Here is a 17,844-nt window from a genome sequence, read left to right as displayed (position 1 = left end):
AAAAATGGGGCTCAGAGCTAAACAAAGAATTCTCACCTGAGGAATACCGAATGGCTGAGAAGCACCTGAAAAAATGTTCAGCATCCTTAATCATCAGGGGTCTTCTTTCTTGACAGATCTTCTTGAGGCAGCAGAGGAGGAAGAGTGTCAGAGGAGGATAAGACTTTGTCTTACGAGATATGTAGAGTTGCTGTATAATAATAAAAAGTTTACTTATCTAAGTCTAAGTTACTATGCTACTGTAACTGACCTGCCTTCTGTGTTCATCTAGGGCCAGAAACTGCAGTCTCTGGCACTTAGCATCTCGTCCTAAAACAGCAGGAGATTAAGTAAGGGATTAATTGCTATAGCCTTTCCCCTTTTGTCCAGATGACTCTTGCTTGTAGGGCTAGGGGGAGGTTTGGAGCAATAAACTTCTACTGAACCAGGAGAAGAGAATAACTCTCACAGAGGGAAAAACTGTTACATAAGCAAAATTCACATAAGTTCATATATAGATTCATGCATGCGCGTTTATATATTTCCATTCACACCAGTTGGGACCAACTTGCATATAGTCTCACAATTACATACTCATGCACCCATACTTCCATATATGCATTTGCAGCAAAAGACCAAGCACCAGTGAAGAAAGAACTCACTCATTCTGGGTGAAAATGAGCTCCAATCTTTATTGCATAGAGAAAGAAAAGGCTCCTACCCTTTTAATGCTAAATGAATCAAACCCAAGTTTGCAAGATGAAAGCTTTGTTCCTTTAGTCAGACTAAAGGAACCTGCCTTGTTATTAAGAAAAGACCTGTTCTGTCCATGGTAAGGAGAAGCCTGCATGCTCCTTCTGCTCTCTCTGTAGCTTCTTCCTTTTTCCCCCTTTCCTTCTACATTCTGCACATTGCTCTATTGGTTTTTTATGTTACCTATAGCTCCTAAGTTATTTCACTCTGCATTCTCCTCCTAATCTTGCTCTCTCCTCCTGATCCGATGTCACAATAATGCTCTTGCTCTCAATGCCTTTTCTCCCAAAGCAATACTTCTAAGTTCTTGAGTTCAGTTCTGTCTAAAAAGTGTTCTGTCTAAAAAATTCTCCTCAGCTCAGTTCTGACTCTTCTCTTTGTCCTCAGCACTTACACATCTTTTCAGAATACATGATCACATGGTAAAAAGTTCATTACAAGTTCACACATAAAATTCAAATCATAAACCGAATAAGAAGCTTACAACAATTTACATGCATATCCATTAGGAGTAATTACCTAGCTAAACATTCATTACCTGTCACAGCTCCACAGGTTCATTGAAAGTTAAAAAAAAAAAACTATATATATATATGTTATTAGTGAAGTTTTGTAGAGATAAACCCAGTCAATATTTTAATCTTCTGTCCTGGCACCTATAATAAACCATTAGTTCACTTTCTATAACCTTTGGTTAATGGTTTTACAGCCTCTTGGAATGTGCTCCCTGAACTGTCTCTTAAGGCAGCCAAGCCCTCAGCTTGCACAGAATACCCACTGAAACAGCAGGAACCACCATGGGTTTAGTAATGATGCCTCCCACATGTGCTTGGAAGATTCTAATTGTATAGGGTCCTGAAATACCCCTGTCAAATTCTGTCATTTTGGAATGATTTATAATTTTTTATTTTATTTTTCTCTTTACAATATTTTTAGCATTGGCCATAAAAAAACAAGACCCACATAATTTCAATAGCCCCACTCTGCTCTGTCGTGAAATTATCTAAACAAAGAAAAATTAACAAAGTTCTGCTTTAAACAACTGCAGGTTAAATATTGATGATAGACATCTACACAACTGATGTTCATAGTCATCATTAGAAGCCATGGGACTTTCTCTAAGACAGATCATGATTTAGGCTCCCAATAGTAGAAAGTCTGGTTACTACCTAGAAGCAATTAACTGGTGACACTTGGGAGATTGATAGAATTCTCATTGCAGTTTTGACAATAAGAAACGGATCTAATAGCAGTTCCACTATAAAGGAGCTTAATAAATACTTATATAATTTTAGGAATTTTTGGAGGCTCATCATTAAGAATTAAGAAGCCATCCATTTATCCATATAGCATCACTACAAGACAGTACATATTTGTAGATCTGCAGAGATCTGCTCAAAAGGGTGGGCTAATACCTAGTGATTGTCATATATGTGTAATAATATCAGGAAAAGCATATTAAAACCCACACACCTACGGTCACTTGATCTTCGACAAGGGAGCTAAAAACATCCAGTGGAAGAAAGACAGCATTTTCAACAAATGGTGCTGGCACAACTGGTTGTTAACATGTAGAAGAATGCGAATCGATCCATTCCTATCTCCTTGTACTAAGGTCAAGTCTAAGTGGATCAAGGAACTTCACATAAAACCAGAGACACTGAAACTTATAGAGGAGAAAGTGGGGAAAAGCCTTGAAGATATGGGCACAGGGGAAAAATTCCTGAATAGAACAGTAATGGCTTGTGCTGTAAGATCGAGAATTGACAAGTGGGACCTCATGAAACTACAAAGCTTCTGCAAGGCTAAAGACACCATCAATAAGACAAAAAAACCACCAACAGATTGGGAAAGGATCTTCACCTATCCTAAATCAGATAAGGGACTAATATCCAATATATATAAAGAACTCAAGAAGGTGGACTCCAGAAAATCAAATAACCCCATTAAAAAATGGGGCTCAGAACTGAACAAAGAATTCTCGCCTGAGGAATACCGAATGGCAGAGAAACACCTGAAAAAATGTTCAACATCCTTAATCATCAGGGAAATGCAAATCAAAACAACCCTGAGATTCCACCTCACACCAGTCAGAATGGCTAAGATCAAAAATTCAGGTGACAGCAGTTGCTGGCGAGGATGTGGAGAAAGAGGAACACTCCTCCATTGTTGGTGGGATTGCAAGCTTGTACAACCACTCTGGAAATCAGTCTGGAGGTTCCTCAGAAAATTGGACATAGTACTACCGGAGGATCCAGCAATACCTCTCCTGGGCATATATCCAGAAGATGTCCCAACCGGTAAAAAGGACACATGTTCCACTATGTTCATAGCAGCCCTATTTATAATAGCCAGAAGCTGGAAAGAACCCAGATGTCCCTCAACAGAGGAATGGATACAGAAATTATGGTACATTTACACAATGGAGTACTACTCAGCTATTAAAAAGAATGAATTTATGAAATTCCTAGCCAAATGGATGGACCTGGAGGGCATCATCTTGAGTGAAGTAACACAATCACAAAAGAACTCACTATTCACTGATAAGTGGATATTAGCCCAAAACTTAGGATACCCAAGATTTAAGATACAATTTGCTAAACGCATGAAACTCAAGAAGAATGAAGACCAAAGTGTGGACACTGTGCACCTTCTCAGAATTGGGAACAAAACACCCAGGGAAGGAGTTACAGAGACAAAGTTCGTAGCGGTGATGAAAGGATGGACCATTTAGAGACTGCCGTACCCAGGGATCCATCCCATAATCAACTTCTAAACGCTGACACCATTGCATACACTAGCAAGATTTTGCTGAAAGGACCCAAATATAGCTGTCTCTTGTGAGACGATGCTGGGGCCTAGCAAACACAGGAGTGGATGTTCACAGTCAGCTATTGGATGTATCACAGGGCTCCCAATGGAGAAGCTAGAGTAAGTACCCAAGGAGCTAAAGGGATCTGCAACCCTATAGGTGGAACAACATGATGTACTAACTAGAACCCCGGAGCTCTTGTCTCTAGTTGCATATGTATCGAAAGATGGCCTAGTCAGCCATCAATGGAAAGAGAGGCCCATTGGACTTGCAAACTTTATATGCCCCAATATAGGGGAATGCCAGGGCCAAAAGAATGGGAATGGGTGGGTAGGGAAGTGGGGGGGCGCTATGGGGGACTTTTGGGATAGCATTGGAAACGTAATTGAGGAAAATATGTAATAAAAATATTTAAAAAAAAAAGAAAAGCATATTAATAACAGGAATCCTTCCTCAAGTGATTTTTCTCCTGGGTCTTGCCTACCAGAGTTCTGTCATCAATGTTAAATTAAGCCAGTCATCTCAGGAAGATCACCTGCTAATTATTAGCTTGTACTATGGTGGCTCCTGACATTTTTCATTACCTCCCAGACTTCTTCAAAGATGCATTGACCAGTGAAAAGTACATATTGTTAATCTCCACGTGGTTGTACCTTCTGTAGTGTTTCATGATAATGATTCTAACTTTAATCTATGATGGTCCAATGAGATACAAGAAAGTGTTTTATTATTTTGAGTTTGTTAAAACTTGGTTGGGAGCCTAAATCATGATCTGTCTTAGAGAAAGTCCCATGGCTTTCAATGATGACTATGAACATCAGTTGTGTAGATGTCTATCATCAATATTTAACCTGCAGTTGTTTAAAGCAGAACTTTGTGAATTTTCCTTTGTTTAGATAATTTCACGACAGAGCAGAGTGGGGCTATTGAAATTATGTGGGTCTTGGTTTTTTATGGCCAATGCTAAAAATATTGTAAAGGGAAAAATAAAATAAAAAATTATAAATCATTCCAAAATGACAGAATTTGACAGGGGTATTTCAGGATCCTATACAATTAGAATCTTCCAAGCATATGTGGAAGGCATCATTACTAAACCTATGGTGGTTCCTGCTGTTTCAGTGGGTATTCTGTTCAAGTTGAGGGCTTAGCTGCCTTAAGAGTCAGTTCTCAGCACTGGGGCTGCATTTGCATTATAAACTTGCCTCCTTTGGGGTTCCAAAGCCCCGTGAATTTTCAGTCTGTGGATTTGGCAAATTACCACCCACACTAGAAGACTTTCACCCAGAGACAACTAATTTCTAAGCCATGGGGTGACATCTGAGAATGTTAGAGAGTTGGGGTGGGGGGAGTAAACAGAATGAAGAAGTCTGCACTGAAGGGGAGGGTTGAGGAGTCAACCCTCTCTCCTGCTGTCAGAGCCATCTTTGCAGTAAACATCCCTTGGCAGATGGAAGGCTGTGAAACCAACTGAGCAACTGGGCTCAGAGAACTCAGACTTGCTGTGCAACAAATCATAGGTGGAACAGAGGGCTCTGTATGGCTGAGCAACCTGCCCTGTGCAAGCGCATGGCTCTCAGGCTCCACAGTAGTTCAAAAGGGTTTCTCCATGCCAGAAGTTGGCAGAACTGGCTGACCACATGCTCTTTTATTTGCAAGTTTTATTTTTTTAATGATAAAGTTTTAATAATTTTTTAAAAAATAGAAAAGTTTTTATTTAATTTTTTATGTTTTAAGATTGTAATATAATATTATTCCAGGTACCCACAGATAAGTGTAGCTCTCACCACTGACCAAAGAAATTTCTCTTTGCAACAGACAGAGACCATCACAGAATAACCTAACTGAATCAAAACAGGGAGTGGAGGCTCATTCTAACCCATACAGCAAACAATAACTCCTGCACCTAAGATAAGGTTTAAAAGTAATTTCTCCTCTGCCTTGGGAGTATAATTTGTCTATACTTACGACAATTATAAGACCTTATTTCTGTCGTGGTCTTCAAATTTGTCCCAAGGGTTTTCTTCTTCCATAGAGCACTATACCAAGATGGTTGTCATCAACATGTCACTTCTCCCCTATAGATATAGATATCATGGATCTTGTATTTGTATTTATCAATACTGTGCCTTCATGGAATACAGCATTCTATGCCTAATATCACTGGGATGTGTTTATACAAGGAGACAGAATCTCTTTGTAGTTTTAACTGGACTTTGCTGGATTTTCTATGTGAATACCATGAGCTTTTGCGTTGCATCTATATTTCTTGCTCAGACCTTAAAGGCACAAATTTTATTTTTCAGCCACTAACAAGAGCCATTTTCTAGACTCAGTCTTCCACAAGTCATCTTGCCATAGACAAGTTCTTACTGGTATGTGCTCAAGGGAGGTGCATGGAGTAGTGGAGAAGTGAACAAGAAAAGGAAGCAATTGGACTTCTTGGTAATGTCAAATCTTGTGACTGGCATCTCTACTGAGGGACGAGTTATCTTCAGGCATAGGACACAGAGATAAGATTAGGAGGAGCTCAGAGCTCCTGATGGTGAGCTGTTGGATGGCTCTGTGCCTGAATCTTTGTTCTTCCCATGAGGCTTTACCTTGACCGCTTCCACACAGCATTCTTCCAGGTAACTTAACATTCAGACATAGAATGACTAAAAATACTTTTTCCCAGCCTTCACTTGCATCCCCTGCAGGGCTGGGCTGAGTGCATGGAGAGATGCCTGATGGTCTGCATGGGAAAGCCGAGGCCTGCCTTATGGACCACTCAGGGTCTTCTCACAGATGCAGGAAATGTCACGTTTCCAGGAAGTGGACAGGCTCCCACTGCATCCAGTCTCAGTATATACCCAACACTCTTCTAACACACGTACCAGGGAGGGCAGACATAAGAAGGGACTGGTGGAAGGGTTTCTCATCTGCTAAGGAGTTTTTGCTTATTAAGCAGGTAATGGGGATTTTAGGTGATTTCAGGAAAATCATGAAATAAGGAAGCCAGTTTCCTTTCTCCATGTATCAACAGGCAAACATGGTTTCCAGCCAAAGATGATGAATTTCTTCCATACTTGAACATTCCTCGGCAGCTCCCCTCACTCTTGAGATGCAGACACAAAGCTGACTCTACTGAATACAGAGATGACAAAGCCCTCTTGAACACATCTCTGCTGCTCTCCTACCAGGAGATGGGGGCACTCTGAGACTCTGAGAGTGTCATCAAAGCTACTAGTGACAAGAAACCCAGGTTAGGCATTTTAGAGTTATTTGTATGCAGGTATACCTCGATTATTTTTGAAATTTTCTTTGGATTCCATAAACTCACGTTCTTTCCTCTTTGCTTTTCGCCTGAAATATATCTGTGTCCATCTCATATGAAAAGAAGCAAAAATGCATAGTATTTGTTTTTGATGCAGGACACTGTGGACAAGAGCCCACACTTGAACTACTAAATCTTGGCCAGGCCCTGGTTACTCCTGTGATCTCTGCCTTGAATTTCTCCTGGAAACATCATGTGATGATCTTGAGATGACAATAAAGCTTTAAAGACCTTCTGGGGCAGTGGGGGTAAGACAAAGTCTCTGACATCCTGTATTTCCAGTCTCTATGAATGTTTACAACATCTCCTACTGAGAAAAAGGGAGAAGCCAACAAGCCAGATAAGTAAGGACAGACAATGCCTTTTGTGACTTCAGCCACCTTTCTGCACCCAGCAAAGAACATATAAATGAGGAGATCAGCTGAGCTCTCAGTGAAGGCCCTTCCTGGTAAGATGAAGTCCATCTTCTTCAGCCTTTCTCTGCTCCTCCTTCTGGAGAAGAAAGCAGCCGGGATAGAACTCTATGGTGAGTTCAGGGAGCAGCCGCAGAGAGGCACTCAGGGAGAATGTCCATAAGGATGCTCTGGCAGTNAGAGAACCCTCCACGGGGTGATCTTCTGGATGGACTTTGTCTTCTCCANCCACATCCACATGCCTGGGTACAGCAGTGGGTTGATGGGGGATTCTGGGATAAGACTTGAAAGGGAGCTGTACAGATAATGTAACTCAGATTCTTGTCATCCGTTAGCAGGTGGAACAAAAGGACACTTCCTAGTAAGAACATCCCCACTCATGTTTATTGGGAAAAGCCAGTTCCTCTATGGGCACAAAGAACAGGAAGAGGCACCTGAAGAAAGCATCTTTGTGCAAACTAAGCACCATGCATATGGCCAGGATGCTGATGCTGACATGGGAGAGGCTCTCAGTTCACAGGAACTGACAAGTTTAAAGGAAGACATAGTTTGTGATGAAGAAGATGAGCTTGCCCAACAAAAATCCCAGCTGCAATCCCAGTCACAAATAAAATCACAAACCCAAGTAAAACCCTATGCAGCCCCACTGAAGTCCCAACCAGGCCAGCTAAAGACCATAGGGCAGGTGAAGTCACAAACCATGCTGAAATCCCAGGGAGCCCCTCCGAAGTCCTACAAAGCACGCCTTAATCTGCGAGAAGACATTCCTCAGCAAATCAAGGGCAGAGGATATGGCCTGGCTGAAGACCTGACCCAAGTGCGTCAACAGCCAGCAAAAGTTCACAGGCTCAAAAGAAAGCACAGCCAGTCCAGGAAAGCAGCAGCATTCTACCCACAGTTCCGACACCGCTCTCGGCCCTACCCTAGGTACTTTGTGCAATTCCAAGAGCAGCTACAGGGCAGTGTTCATCACACAAAATCTTTCTACCCAGGTCCTGGGATGTGCTACTGTCCAAGAGGAGGGGTGATTCTATACCAAGATGCCTTCACTGGATAAGACATTCGTTAACCTCTCAAGAATTAAGACACATTTAGAGGTAAGTGTCTTAGCAAACGGGAGAGCTGTCTGCCCCAGTGTTTCTAGGTGGTGCATGGGGGGCTCCCTGTGCCCGCAGTGGGATTGGTAGTGTATCTACAGCAGTGGATGTGCTGAGTTGCCCACCTTATGGAGGTGAGCTCCATCCCCTGCTGAATGAAGCAAGTACCTGGTAGATGCAGATAAATCTACCTGGGCTGTCACTGTGTCTCAAATCCCTCTCCTTAGTGAGTAGTTTCTATACGTTATTAAATCTTTGAACATGCATCACTTACACAATCATGTAAGTTTAAGATGTATTTTGGTAACTTCTTATGCTTTGGATTCATAAGGCTCAGTTTCTTGCTACATTGTTACGAAGTGTTATTGGTTTTGTTCCCCATACCAGTTAATGTTCTTCAAGACTGTTTAGGGTACACTTGTCATATGAGGTTTTTGCAGCATCTTTATTAATAGGCAAGATAATTGAGCCCCAAGAACCATCCTTGCTTATGATGCAGGGGTCATGAGACTTGGGGTGCTAGGGTGCTGAGGAATCAGTATAATGGGGTGCTTGCTATGTCAGGAGAGATGTCTGAAGCCTGGGGAGGAAAAGGGGGTGCTACCTTCATGTTTTCACTAAGGGGCACTTTATGTGAAGAGAAGGCAAGCAACAGAACTGTGGGTCCAGTAGTCAGTCTTGCCAGTACCCCAAATGGCTGGGAGTTGATCGAACAGACAAGGGACCTGGTCACACTTGTCCCTGTCTGGCAGCACTCACTGACCTGTGTTACCATCCATGTCCTCTCTCCATAGGAGTCACCTGACCTGTGTGGACTGTGATGTCCTGAAGATGTTGACCACCCTGTAGTCCTCAACACCTTGCACGGATGCCATGACCCACTCACACATTCCTTCCTGAGACTTTCTAATGTTGGAGCAACCTCACACAGGTGCTCTCTAATAAACAGAGCCTTCCTGACATTAGTTGCTTTAAAAAGAAAACATGTTTTTTTCAATTAAAATAGAATATATTACTTTCCCCTGGTCTTTTTCCTTCCAACCCCTCTCCCTTACACTTTTCCATCTTCTCTCATGCCCCGCAACTGTCAAGTTCATATCATCTTTGTCTTTTAGTATTGCTTTTAAATACATATATATGTATGTGCATTCACAAATATATAAATACAACTTGCTGAGTCTATGTTGTTTTTGTACATGTGTTTTGGGGGATGACTGCTCTGAATTGTACAACTAGTTATGGGGCTCATTCCTGGGAGAGGCCAATTCTTCTCCAAGAGTCCGGAGTTGCCTTTGCCCCTTGTTTGGGGAATGGGAGCCTTGTGGGTTCCCCTTTTGTTTCAATATATACATTGATATTGCCGTCTTCTTGGTCTTGTTTATGAGACAATTTCCAGTAGATAATGTTCCACTCCCTCACACAATCCTTTTGGCTTTTTGCCTCCAATGTACCCTGAGCCTTAAAGGCAGCAACTGTGTGACGTAGGGCTGGAGTCAGGAAGCCCCACTGATCTCTGCACTCCTGCAGTTGGGGTTTCTGGGGTGGCCTCCATTTGTTTAGAGGTGCTTCTTTAAGAGGCAGTGGCAGCTCAACATCCTTGTGGGTATAAGGTTAAGGTTGAGGGGAATTATGTTGGTTTAGCAAAATGGTGATAACTCATTCCTTTCTAAGTTCTATGGCCTCTGGAGTGTTTCATAAGTTCCCAGAACCAAACATGATTTCCCTCCCGTCGAGTGAGCCTAACTCTGACTACACATACATTGGCTGCTACCAACATATGAGTGCCACTTACTGCATCTTTACAGAGGACAGATGCTGGTCCTTGCTGTGGTTCACGGGTGTTGCAGTAAGGCAGGGCTGCTTAATTGCTTCCTTCCCTTGGAAGTTCTCATTTTCTGGTGCCATGGAGGCCAAAGCGAAAGGCAAGAGGCCTTCAGGTAAGAGCCAGCTCAAATTATCTGAGGCTTGCTTCCTAAGTGTGCAGTGTCTTATTCTACTCCCAACCCCTGAAAGGTAACTAAGGCTTATAGAACAACATAAACTACATCAATAGTTGACATTGTTTTGGAAGTGACTTGGACTTCACAGACCAAACACAATTAAAAAGTGCTTCATGTCTGGTACTGAAGTTTTCATTATTATATGGTTCTTATGGTATGCACTGTCAACCCAAAGTGGCTTAACTTCCTTTAAGATATATGCACACACGTGTGTGTGTCTACATACATATGTATATATACATATATATATATGTATATATATATGTATATATATACATATATATATATGTATATATATATGTATATATATATACATATATATATATGTTGTATAATTTTAGGTAAACTTGAAATAAATGATTCCTTGAGGCATTAGCAAACAACTTTGATGTTATTTGTTCCTCATCTCTTCCCTTCAGTCTATATTGACCACTGTCCCCATCCCTCCTCTCCATGTCATCTGTAGCTTCATGTCATCATAGGAATCTGCTCCCCATTTTCCCAACCCCCACTCCATGTCATCTGTAGCTTCCTCTTTTCACCCAACCCATCATCCTCCACCTAAGACTCCTTCATATGTCCCTGGGTTTCCCAGTTATTCCATGTTGTATTCTTACACCTGAGGATTTGGAGCTAGGAACCACACAGTGCACACAGTGTTTGTCTTTCTTGATCTGGGTTAGCTTGTCCAATATAATCTTTTCTAGGTCCATCCATTTATTTTCAGTTTTTGTGATTTCATATTTCTGCACCTCGGAATAGCCTCCCATTGTGTATATGAAACACATTTTCATTTTCTGTTCTTCTTTTGAGGGATACTCGGATTGTCTCAGTTTCGTAGCTATTGGGAATACACTGGCTCTGAACATGGCAGAACAAGTCTCTATGGAGCAGGCTGCTGAGTCTTGTGGGCTTATGCCCAGCAGTGGGATAGCTGGGTCACTTGGCAGATTTGTTCTTACCCTTTTGATGATTCTCTATACTGATTTCCAGAGTGATGGCACCCGTTTGCATTTCCACCAACGATGAATAAAAGTTCTTCTCTCTGCACATATTCTCATATCTACAGGCAAAACCCCAAAAAAGACAGAGAGAGAGAGAGAGAGAGAGAGAGAGAGAGAGAGAGAGAGAGAAATACATAAGGAAAGAAAAAACTGAATATCTACATGTAAAAGTATAAAATTAGATCCATGTCTATCACCACGCACAAAAATAAGATCCAAGTGGATCAAAGATCTTGATGAGGCCAATACACAGTTAAGGGGTATGGGTGGAGGGTGGCTTATAAATTGCCCATGTTTCAACAAATAACCCCCCATATTCATTCAAGCAAACTTAATCAAGCTCAATGGGTTAAAAAAAGAAAGAAAGAAAGAACGACAGAAAAAGACGTCACAGCAGAAGGAAGATTGTTGGGAAGAAGAAAAAATTTTGGAGGAGGAGCAGAAATGCTCAAAATTCAGTACATACATGAACAAAGTTATTAAAGAAAGTAGGTGGCAGAGTTCCTCATGTACCCTGTACCCCATCTGAGATCAACCCTACGATCCTTTTTCTAATGGGGTTTCAGAAACCAACATCTTAGAAATGTCAAGCAAGATGTATTTCAGAGGACTATGGCAAACATTGAGATTGTTGTTACAAATTGTGCCGGTTTAATGAAGTGGTGTTTGTAGATTCCCCTCCAGCAGCCATGACTTCATTAGCTCTGAGGCACTGGCTGGCTTTCCAGTCATGGTTTCCTTCTCGTAGTGTGGGCCGTACATTCCATTAGGGAGCTCTTGGTTGCTGGCAGCGCATGTGCAGCACTACAGTACTCTCTGGGTTGTGGTACTTTCTGATTATTGCTACACCCATAAAGCCTCACCAACATGTCTGCCTAAGCACGAGCCAAACAAGGATGGCTCTGATAGACAGGCCAAAGTGGATGGGGAAGGCCTACGTGACCTACATCCTACACAAAGAACCGCAGATAAGGAAGGAGTGCTGACAGCAGGAGAAATAGTTTATTCATAACAACAATTAGTTTTGCAGTGGCAAATGTCAGCCCTGAGAACTTACATATGTGTAATACTGTATAGACTGAACAAGTCATATGTATAAAATGTATATGTGTATATGTATGTACATATATATAAATAAATAGACATACATGTATATGCACATCATGACAATTAATGCAAAAGATCCCATGAATTTGAAAGAGATGAAAGAGGGGTATGGAAGAGGGTTTTGGAGGGAGGAAAGAAAAGAGGGAGATGTTATGATTGTTATAACCTGAAAATAAAAAACAAACAAACTCTCACCTTGAGAAAAAAAGATAGGAATTTTAAAGGGCTATGCCAAATGCTTGGGTCTACTGATGGCAGCAGGTACACCAGTCCAGAGAAGTCCATTCATCCTCAGTCCATCTATCTGCTCCTTTCTTTGGCTTGTTTTCAGAAGCACGTGTCTCATATGCTGACATACAAAACCTCAACCATTCCAGTGAGATGAGGAGTTCTAATCTCATTTCTCTTCTGTGATAAAATACTTTTTTTCCATCATTGTGGGATAGGCAAGGTAGGTGTTTAAGGCAACTAGCCACATCTTACCCACAGTCAGGACCAGAAAGACATGAATGCATTCCTGCCTACTGTTCCACTTGCTTTCTCGACTCTTAATCTTTCTACTCTACCATCCAGGATCCAAACCTAGGGAATAGTGCCACCCACAATGGGCCAGAGCTTCCCACATTAGACATAATCAAGAAAATCCCCTACAAGCATCTTCATGGGACAACTTGATCTACATAATCCTCACTGAGACTCTCTTCTTGGGTGATGCTGGGTTATATCAAGTTGATGTTTAAAATTAACCATGGCAAGGAGTGTGCTTTAACAAAAGGTCATCTTGGGGAACAGATGCAGAGACTCACAGCCAGGCATTATGTGGAGACAAAGTCTAAATTGAAGGCCTCCATCAAATCCTTCCCCTCAGATCCCAGGAAATTCTGTAGAAAAGGAGGTGGAAAGATTGTAAGGGCCAGAGGGGATAGAAGGCATTAGGAGAACAAGGCCCTCTGAATCAACTAAGGGAGGTACGTATGAGCTCACAGACTGAAGCAGCGAGCACAGGGCCAACACGTGTCTGTGCTAGGTCCCCTGCATATATACAACTATTAGCTAAGTGTATTTATGGGACTCCTGGGTGAGAATGAATGGGTCTCAGACTTTTGTGTCTGCTCCTGGAAGTCTTTTCATCTTGCTGGGTTGCCGTGTCCAACTTCAATATGATGGCTTCTGCTTTGGCTTACTGTATTTTATTTTGTCGTGTTGGATTGCTATCTCTTAGAAGCCTGTTCTTTTCTAATGAGAGGCAGAAAGGGAGTGGATCCAGAGGGGAGGGAAGATGGGGAGAAACTGGGAGGAGTAGAGGGAGGGGAAACTATAAAAATAATTAGTTAAAATTAATAAATAAAATACAAGCTACACCCTCCATTCAGTCTCAAAAACCAGATTACCCTGGTGGGGTAAAATATGCATTATGCTAGATTATAATCAATAGGAAACAGATACCAAGAACTTTAAATATGCTTACACCTTCAGTCCTAGTAATCTCAGTTCTGAGAATGGTTTGTAAAGTAACAGCGGGAGCTCTCCAAAAGTACTTATGTGCACAAAGAAATGGAAATAACTCAAAGGTTTAAGACAGGAGTCAAAGTAAATGGTTACACAGCACAAATGCTGTATATTACAATCAAAGAATAAAAAATGACGTAGCAAAAAATATATCTGAGATGTCAGGCCATTTGTATGTGTAAGAGCTTCTGTGACAAACAGAAGTTTGATCCCGAACTGAGAATGATTGGATTTATAGAGATGTATGGAGCTTTTTGTTTTATTCTGTTGTTGTTGTTGTTGCTGCTGCTGCTGCTGCTGTTGTTGTTGTAAAGACAGGGTTTCAGTGAGGGAGGAAGCGGGTGAACAGGAAGAACATGCTATGAGAATGACTAGAATTCATTATATAAGTGTATAAAACAGTCACACAATAAAAAATGTTCAATTTTTTTTAAATGTCAACTTGGAGAGACAGACCAGAGGATTAGGTATAACTGTTGGGAAGATGTGTCTGTCTTCCATGAAAACTTTGCTGCCTAAATGATCTGCTTTCTGCTATCTGGGAAGCTTCCGAAGAAGGTCAGTTCTTTAGGGGCAGGAGATAACCTGGAAGAGTAAAGATGGTATTCCAGTTCCAGGTCAGCCACAGGAACCACCTGTCATCAGTAAAAGCTGCCTCTGCCTCCAGGCTTCTGTCCCTGATTGCACACAGGAAGAATTTAGGTAGCAACCCTGAGCCCCATTTCCTATCTGCTGGCTGAGACGAGGCAGGGCTGCCCCTGTTCTGTGATTCTATGACAGGAAAGAGCAACCCTCAGTGTAGTTAAATATCAACACACCTTCCTCTGAGACAACAAGCCCCAAGTCATGTGACTGGGACTCGGAGCCACTGTCCGTTTGATTTTTAGAAAGTGTAACCCTCTCTAGTTACAGAAGCAGGCTCTTCCTAGCTGTGGTTTCAGAGGATTGGACACTATCTCCCATGTTCAGTGAACACAGCATAAAACCAGATATACTGCTTGGGGGTCCACAACTTGCAGTTTTTTTATCATCTTTCTGTCCCTCCTCTCTCCACTTTCAAAGATGGTCTCTGAGTCTTGGGGTTACACTAAAACCCTGTCTTCTGGATGTGATAGGACCCGCTCATGAACCCACCACCGCTGTGGCTGACCTGAACAAGATCAGCTAACATTCTAACGGTGCAGAGAGGGCACTCAGAGAGCCCCACCTCTAACTGGGGAGCTAAGGACAGTTTCTGGCTTTGGGTGGGGGGAGGAAGAGAGATTTATTTAAAAGTGTGGGCCCTGGAGGATCAACCACACTCTAGTGAATGGTTCAATAACTGTGACTACATGGTGAGTTATTAAAAAAAAAAAAAAAAAAAAAGAGGATGTGAAGGTGGGCGGGGTAGTGAGGTGAGGAGTGGACCCAGGGGACCTCCTGGTGAAGGGAGGATGAATATTATCAAAATGCATCATAATAAAGAATCAATAAAGCACTATATTAAAAGACTTCATTGGGCCCTTAAAACCTTCAGAACACAGTGGTGTCGTTCTTTGGAAGTCTGGAGATTTGCCTGATGTGAGTCAATTTCCTTGTCATTTCTGCACTTGAAACGGACAGATGTCCAACATGCCTCTCAACTTAAGGGAGAAGTAGATTTCTTGTGTAGATGATACTAAGTTCTCTTGTTTTTGAGGATATAATATAATTTCCTCATTGCCCCTCCCCTTCTCTTCCCTTCCCCTGAACTCTCCCATACACACCCTTCTTTCTCTCAGATTCATAGCCTCTTACTTCCTTAGCTGTTGTTATGCATACAGGTATGAATATACTTCTATATTCCTAAGTATGATCTGCCCAGTCTATGCAACGTTCCTTGTGTACAGGTTTTCAGAGCTGATCATAAGTAACAGATGTATTAGATAATCAGCTGGCGTGCTCTTCCCTGGGGAAGCCTGCTCATCCCATTTCCAGATTCCTTAGTTACCTGTAATTCTTTTGTATGGTCAAGGCCTCATAGGCTCTTCTCTGTCACTTTGGCATGTCCATCATTTTCCTTGTCCAGCTCATGTCTTGGTAGTCATGAGACTTGGTGAGAGCTTATGGGTGTGGCTTTTGACATGAGTAGGAAACAAAGTTTCACAACAAACTCTGATCCTCTACCCCTTACAATCTTTCCAGCCCTCTTTGGCGTTGCTCCCTGAGTCTTGGGTGTCGGAGCTGTGTTGTAGATGTACCCGCTGGAACTAGGCTCTATGCCTCTGAATTTTGAGTAGTTGTAGTTTTCTTGTAACGGCCTCCCATCTATGGCAAAGGTAAATTTCTTTGAGGAGGGATGAAGACTACATTGAATCTTTTGGTATAAGAATAAACATTTAAAATGCAGTGGGTGCATTTTAAACCACCCCTGGTTGGTTGACTAGGTTTCCGGTAACAAGTATAGTTTCCCTCTTGGTGAGGGTGTCTGAAGTCTGATTAGAGAGCTGTTGGTAACAGGCACGGTGTGTGTGCACAAAGAGTTATAGCATACCACTCTCATCATTAGTGATACTACAACCAAGGATAGCCAACGGTGAGGAGATAAGATATACTTCTCAAATTTTTGGAATAGAATAAACATATTTTACATATTGGATATGATTATATCTCAAATTAGATTCCCTGCCAAATTAAATATTGACTTCTAAGACCTAGAATGTAGAAATTAGAAAATAGTTGGCAATGAGATGGTTGAGATTGTCTGTCTTTAACAAATGAGGTCACACTAGTGTGACTCACAGACAGCTATGACTGGTAGCCTTCAATGTATGTGTGTAAAGTGAATTTGCTTAAATTCAACCCCTTTATCTTTGCTTCGCTTTCTATACCTAACTCCACCATCCCTTCCCAACTTCACATCTTCTTTTTCAAAATCCACTGAGTCCGTTGAGTGAGCACAGGTATAGAGTGATCTACTGCAGGTAGCCTGGGTAGCCTCTCAGGAACTGCATCCTTGAAGAAATTTTATTATCTGCCCTGCCCTCTGCAGCCATCAAGTAAAAACAGTTGCTTATCTAAGAGTAGGCATAATGACCCCTCCCCATTGCATGCTGGGATTTTGGCTGGTTTGATCCACTGTTTTATGCATGTGGTCATGGCTGCTGTGAATTCATATGTGCAGCAGACTGCCATGCCTTTCAAAAACTGTTTCAACTGAAGATATCTACTGTCCTTGGCTCTTATGATCTTTCCTTCTCCTTCTTCTAGGATGTCCCCTGGTCTGTTGGGGTAGGAGGCAGGCTGTCACTACCTCATTTAGAATTGAGTACTCTGCCATCTGTTATTCCCTACACACTGACCAGTTGTGGTTCTCTGTATCAACAATCTCCTACTGTAAAAAAGTTTTCTCTGCTGAGGGTTAAGAAATTCACTGAAGCCGGGAGGTGGTAGTGCACGCCTTTAATCCCAGCACTTGGGAGGCAGAGGCAGGCAGATTTCTAGGTTCGAAGCCAGCCTGGTCTACAAAGTGAGTTCCAGGACAGCCAGGGCTATACAGAGAAACCCTGTCTCGAAAAACCAAAAAACAAAACAAAACAAAACAAAAAAAAACCCCACACTGAGCTCCAGGTGTAACGATGAGAACTTGGGGGACAGTTTATCATTTTTTCTACTTACCAGAATAATAGTAATTTCTCCACTAGTGTCCATGACCCAGTGAGCCATGGATTTGGGGCTCAGTTAACAATACCAGACATGAGTTCTACGTTACTTTAAAGCAGACTTTAAATCCACTCAGAGAGGTAACACAATCACAAAGGAACTCACACAATATGTACTCACTGATAAGTGGATATTAGCCCAAAACTTAGGATACCCAAGATATAAGATACAGT

General features: G+C 41.9%; 2 protein-coding genes across 4 annotated transcripts in view; one reads left to right on the top strand and one right to left on the bottom strand.

The window, feature by feature from the left end:
• LOC110286702 (seminal vesicle secretory protein 5) overlaps positions 1-17,844 on the bottom strand; it is a 124,519-nt gene that overhangs the window by 71,019 nt on the left and 35,656 nt on the right. The window lies entirely within an intron of this gene.
• On the top strand, positions 7,298-9,551 carry LOC110286693 (seminal vesicle secretory protein 3A). Of its 2 annotated transcripts, none has more exons than XM_021153246.1 (3): positions 7,298-7,386; positions 7,609-8,370; positions 9,165-9,551. In XM_021153246.1, the coding sequence occupies exons 1-2, from the start codon at positions 7,314-7,316 to the stop codon at positions 8,328-8,330; spliced, it is 795 nt and encodes a 264-aa protein (XP_021008905.1). In that variant the 5' UTR covers positions 7,298-7,313; the 3' UTR covers positions 8,331-8,370; positions 9,165-9,551. The 2 variants fall into 2 exon arrangements, with proteins under 2 accessions (XP_021008905.1, XP_021008915.1); XM_021153256.1 differs by having other exon boundaries at positions 7,314-7,386; positions 7,612-8,370; positions 9,165-9,278.

The sequence above is a fragment of the Mus caroli genome, chromosome 2 (assembly GCF_900094665.2).
Source record: "Mus caroli chromosome 2, CAROLI_EIJ_v1.1, whole genome shotgun sequence".
In the NCBI taxonomy this organism is placed as follows: domain Eukaryota; kingdom Metazoa; phylum Chordata; class Mammalia; order Rodentia; family Muridae; genus Mus; species Mus caroli.
Note: the sequence above shows the minus strand (reverse complement) of the source record. Positions and strands in the feature narration are given on the sequence as shown.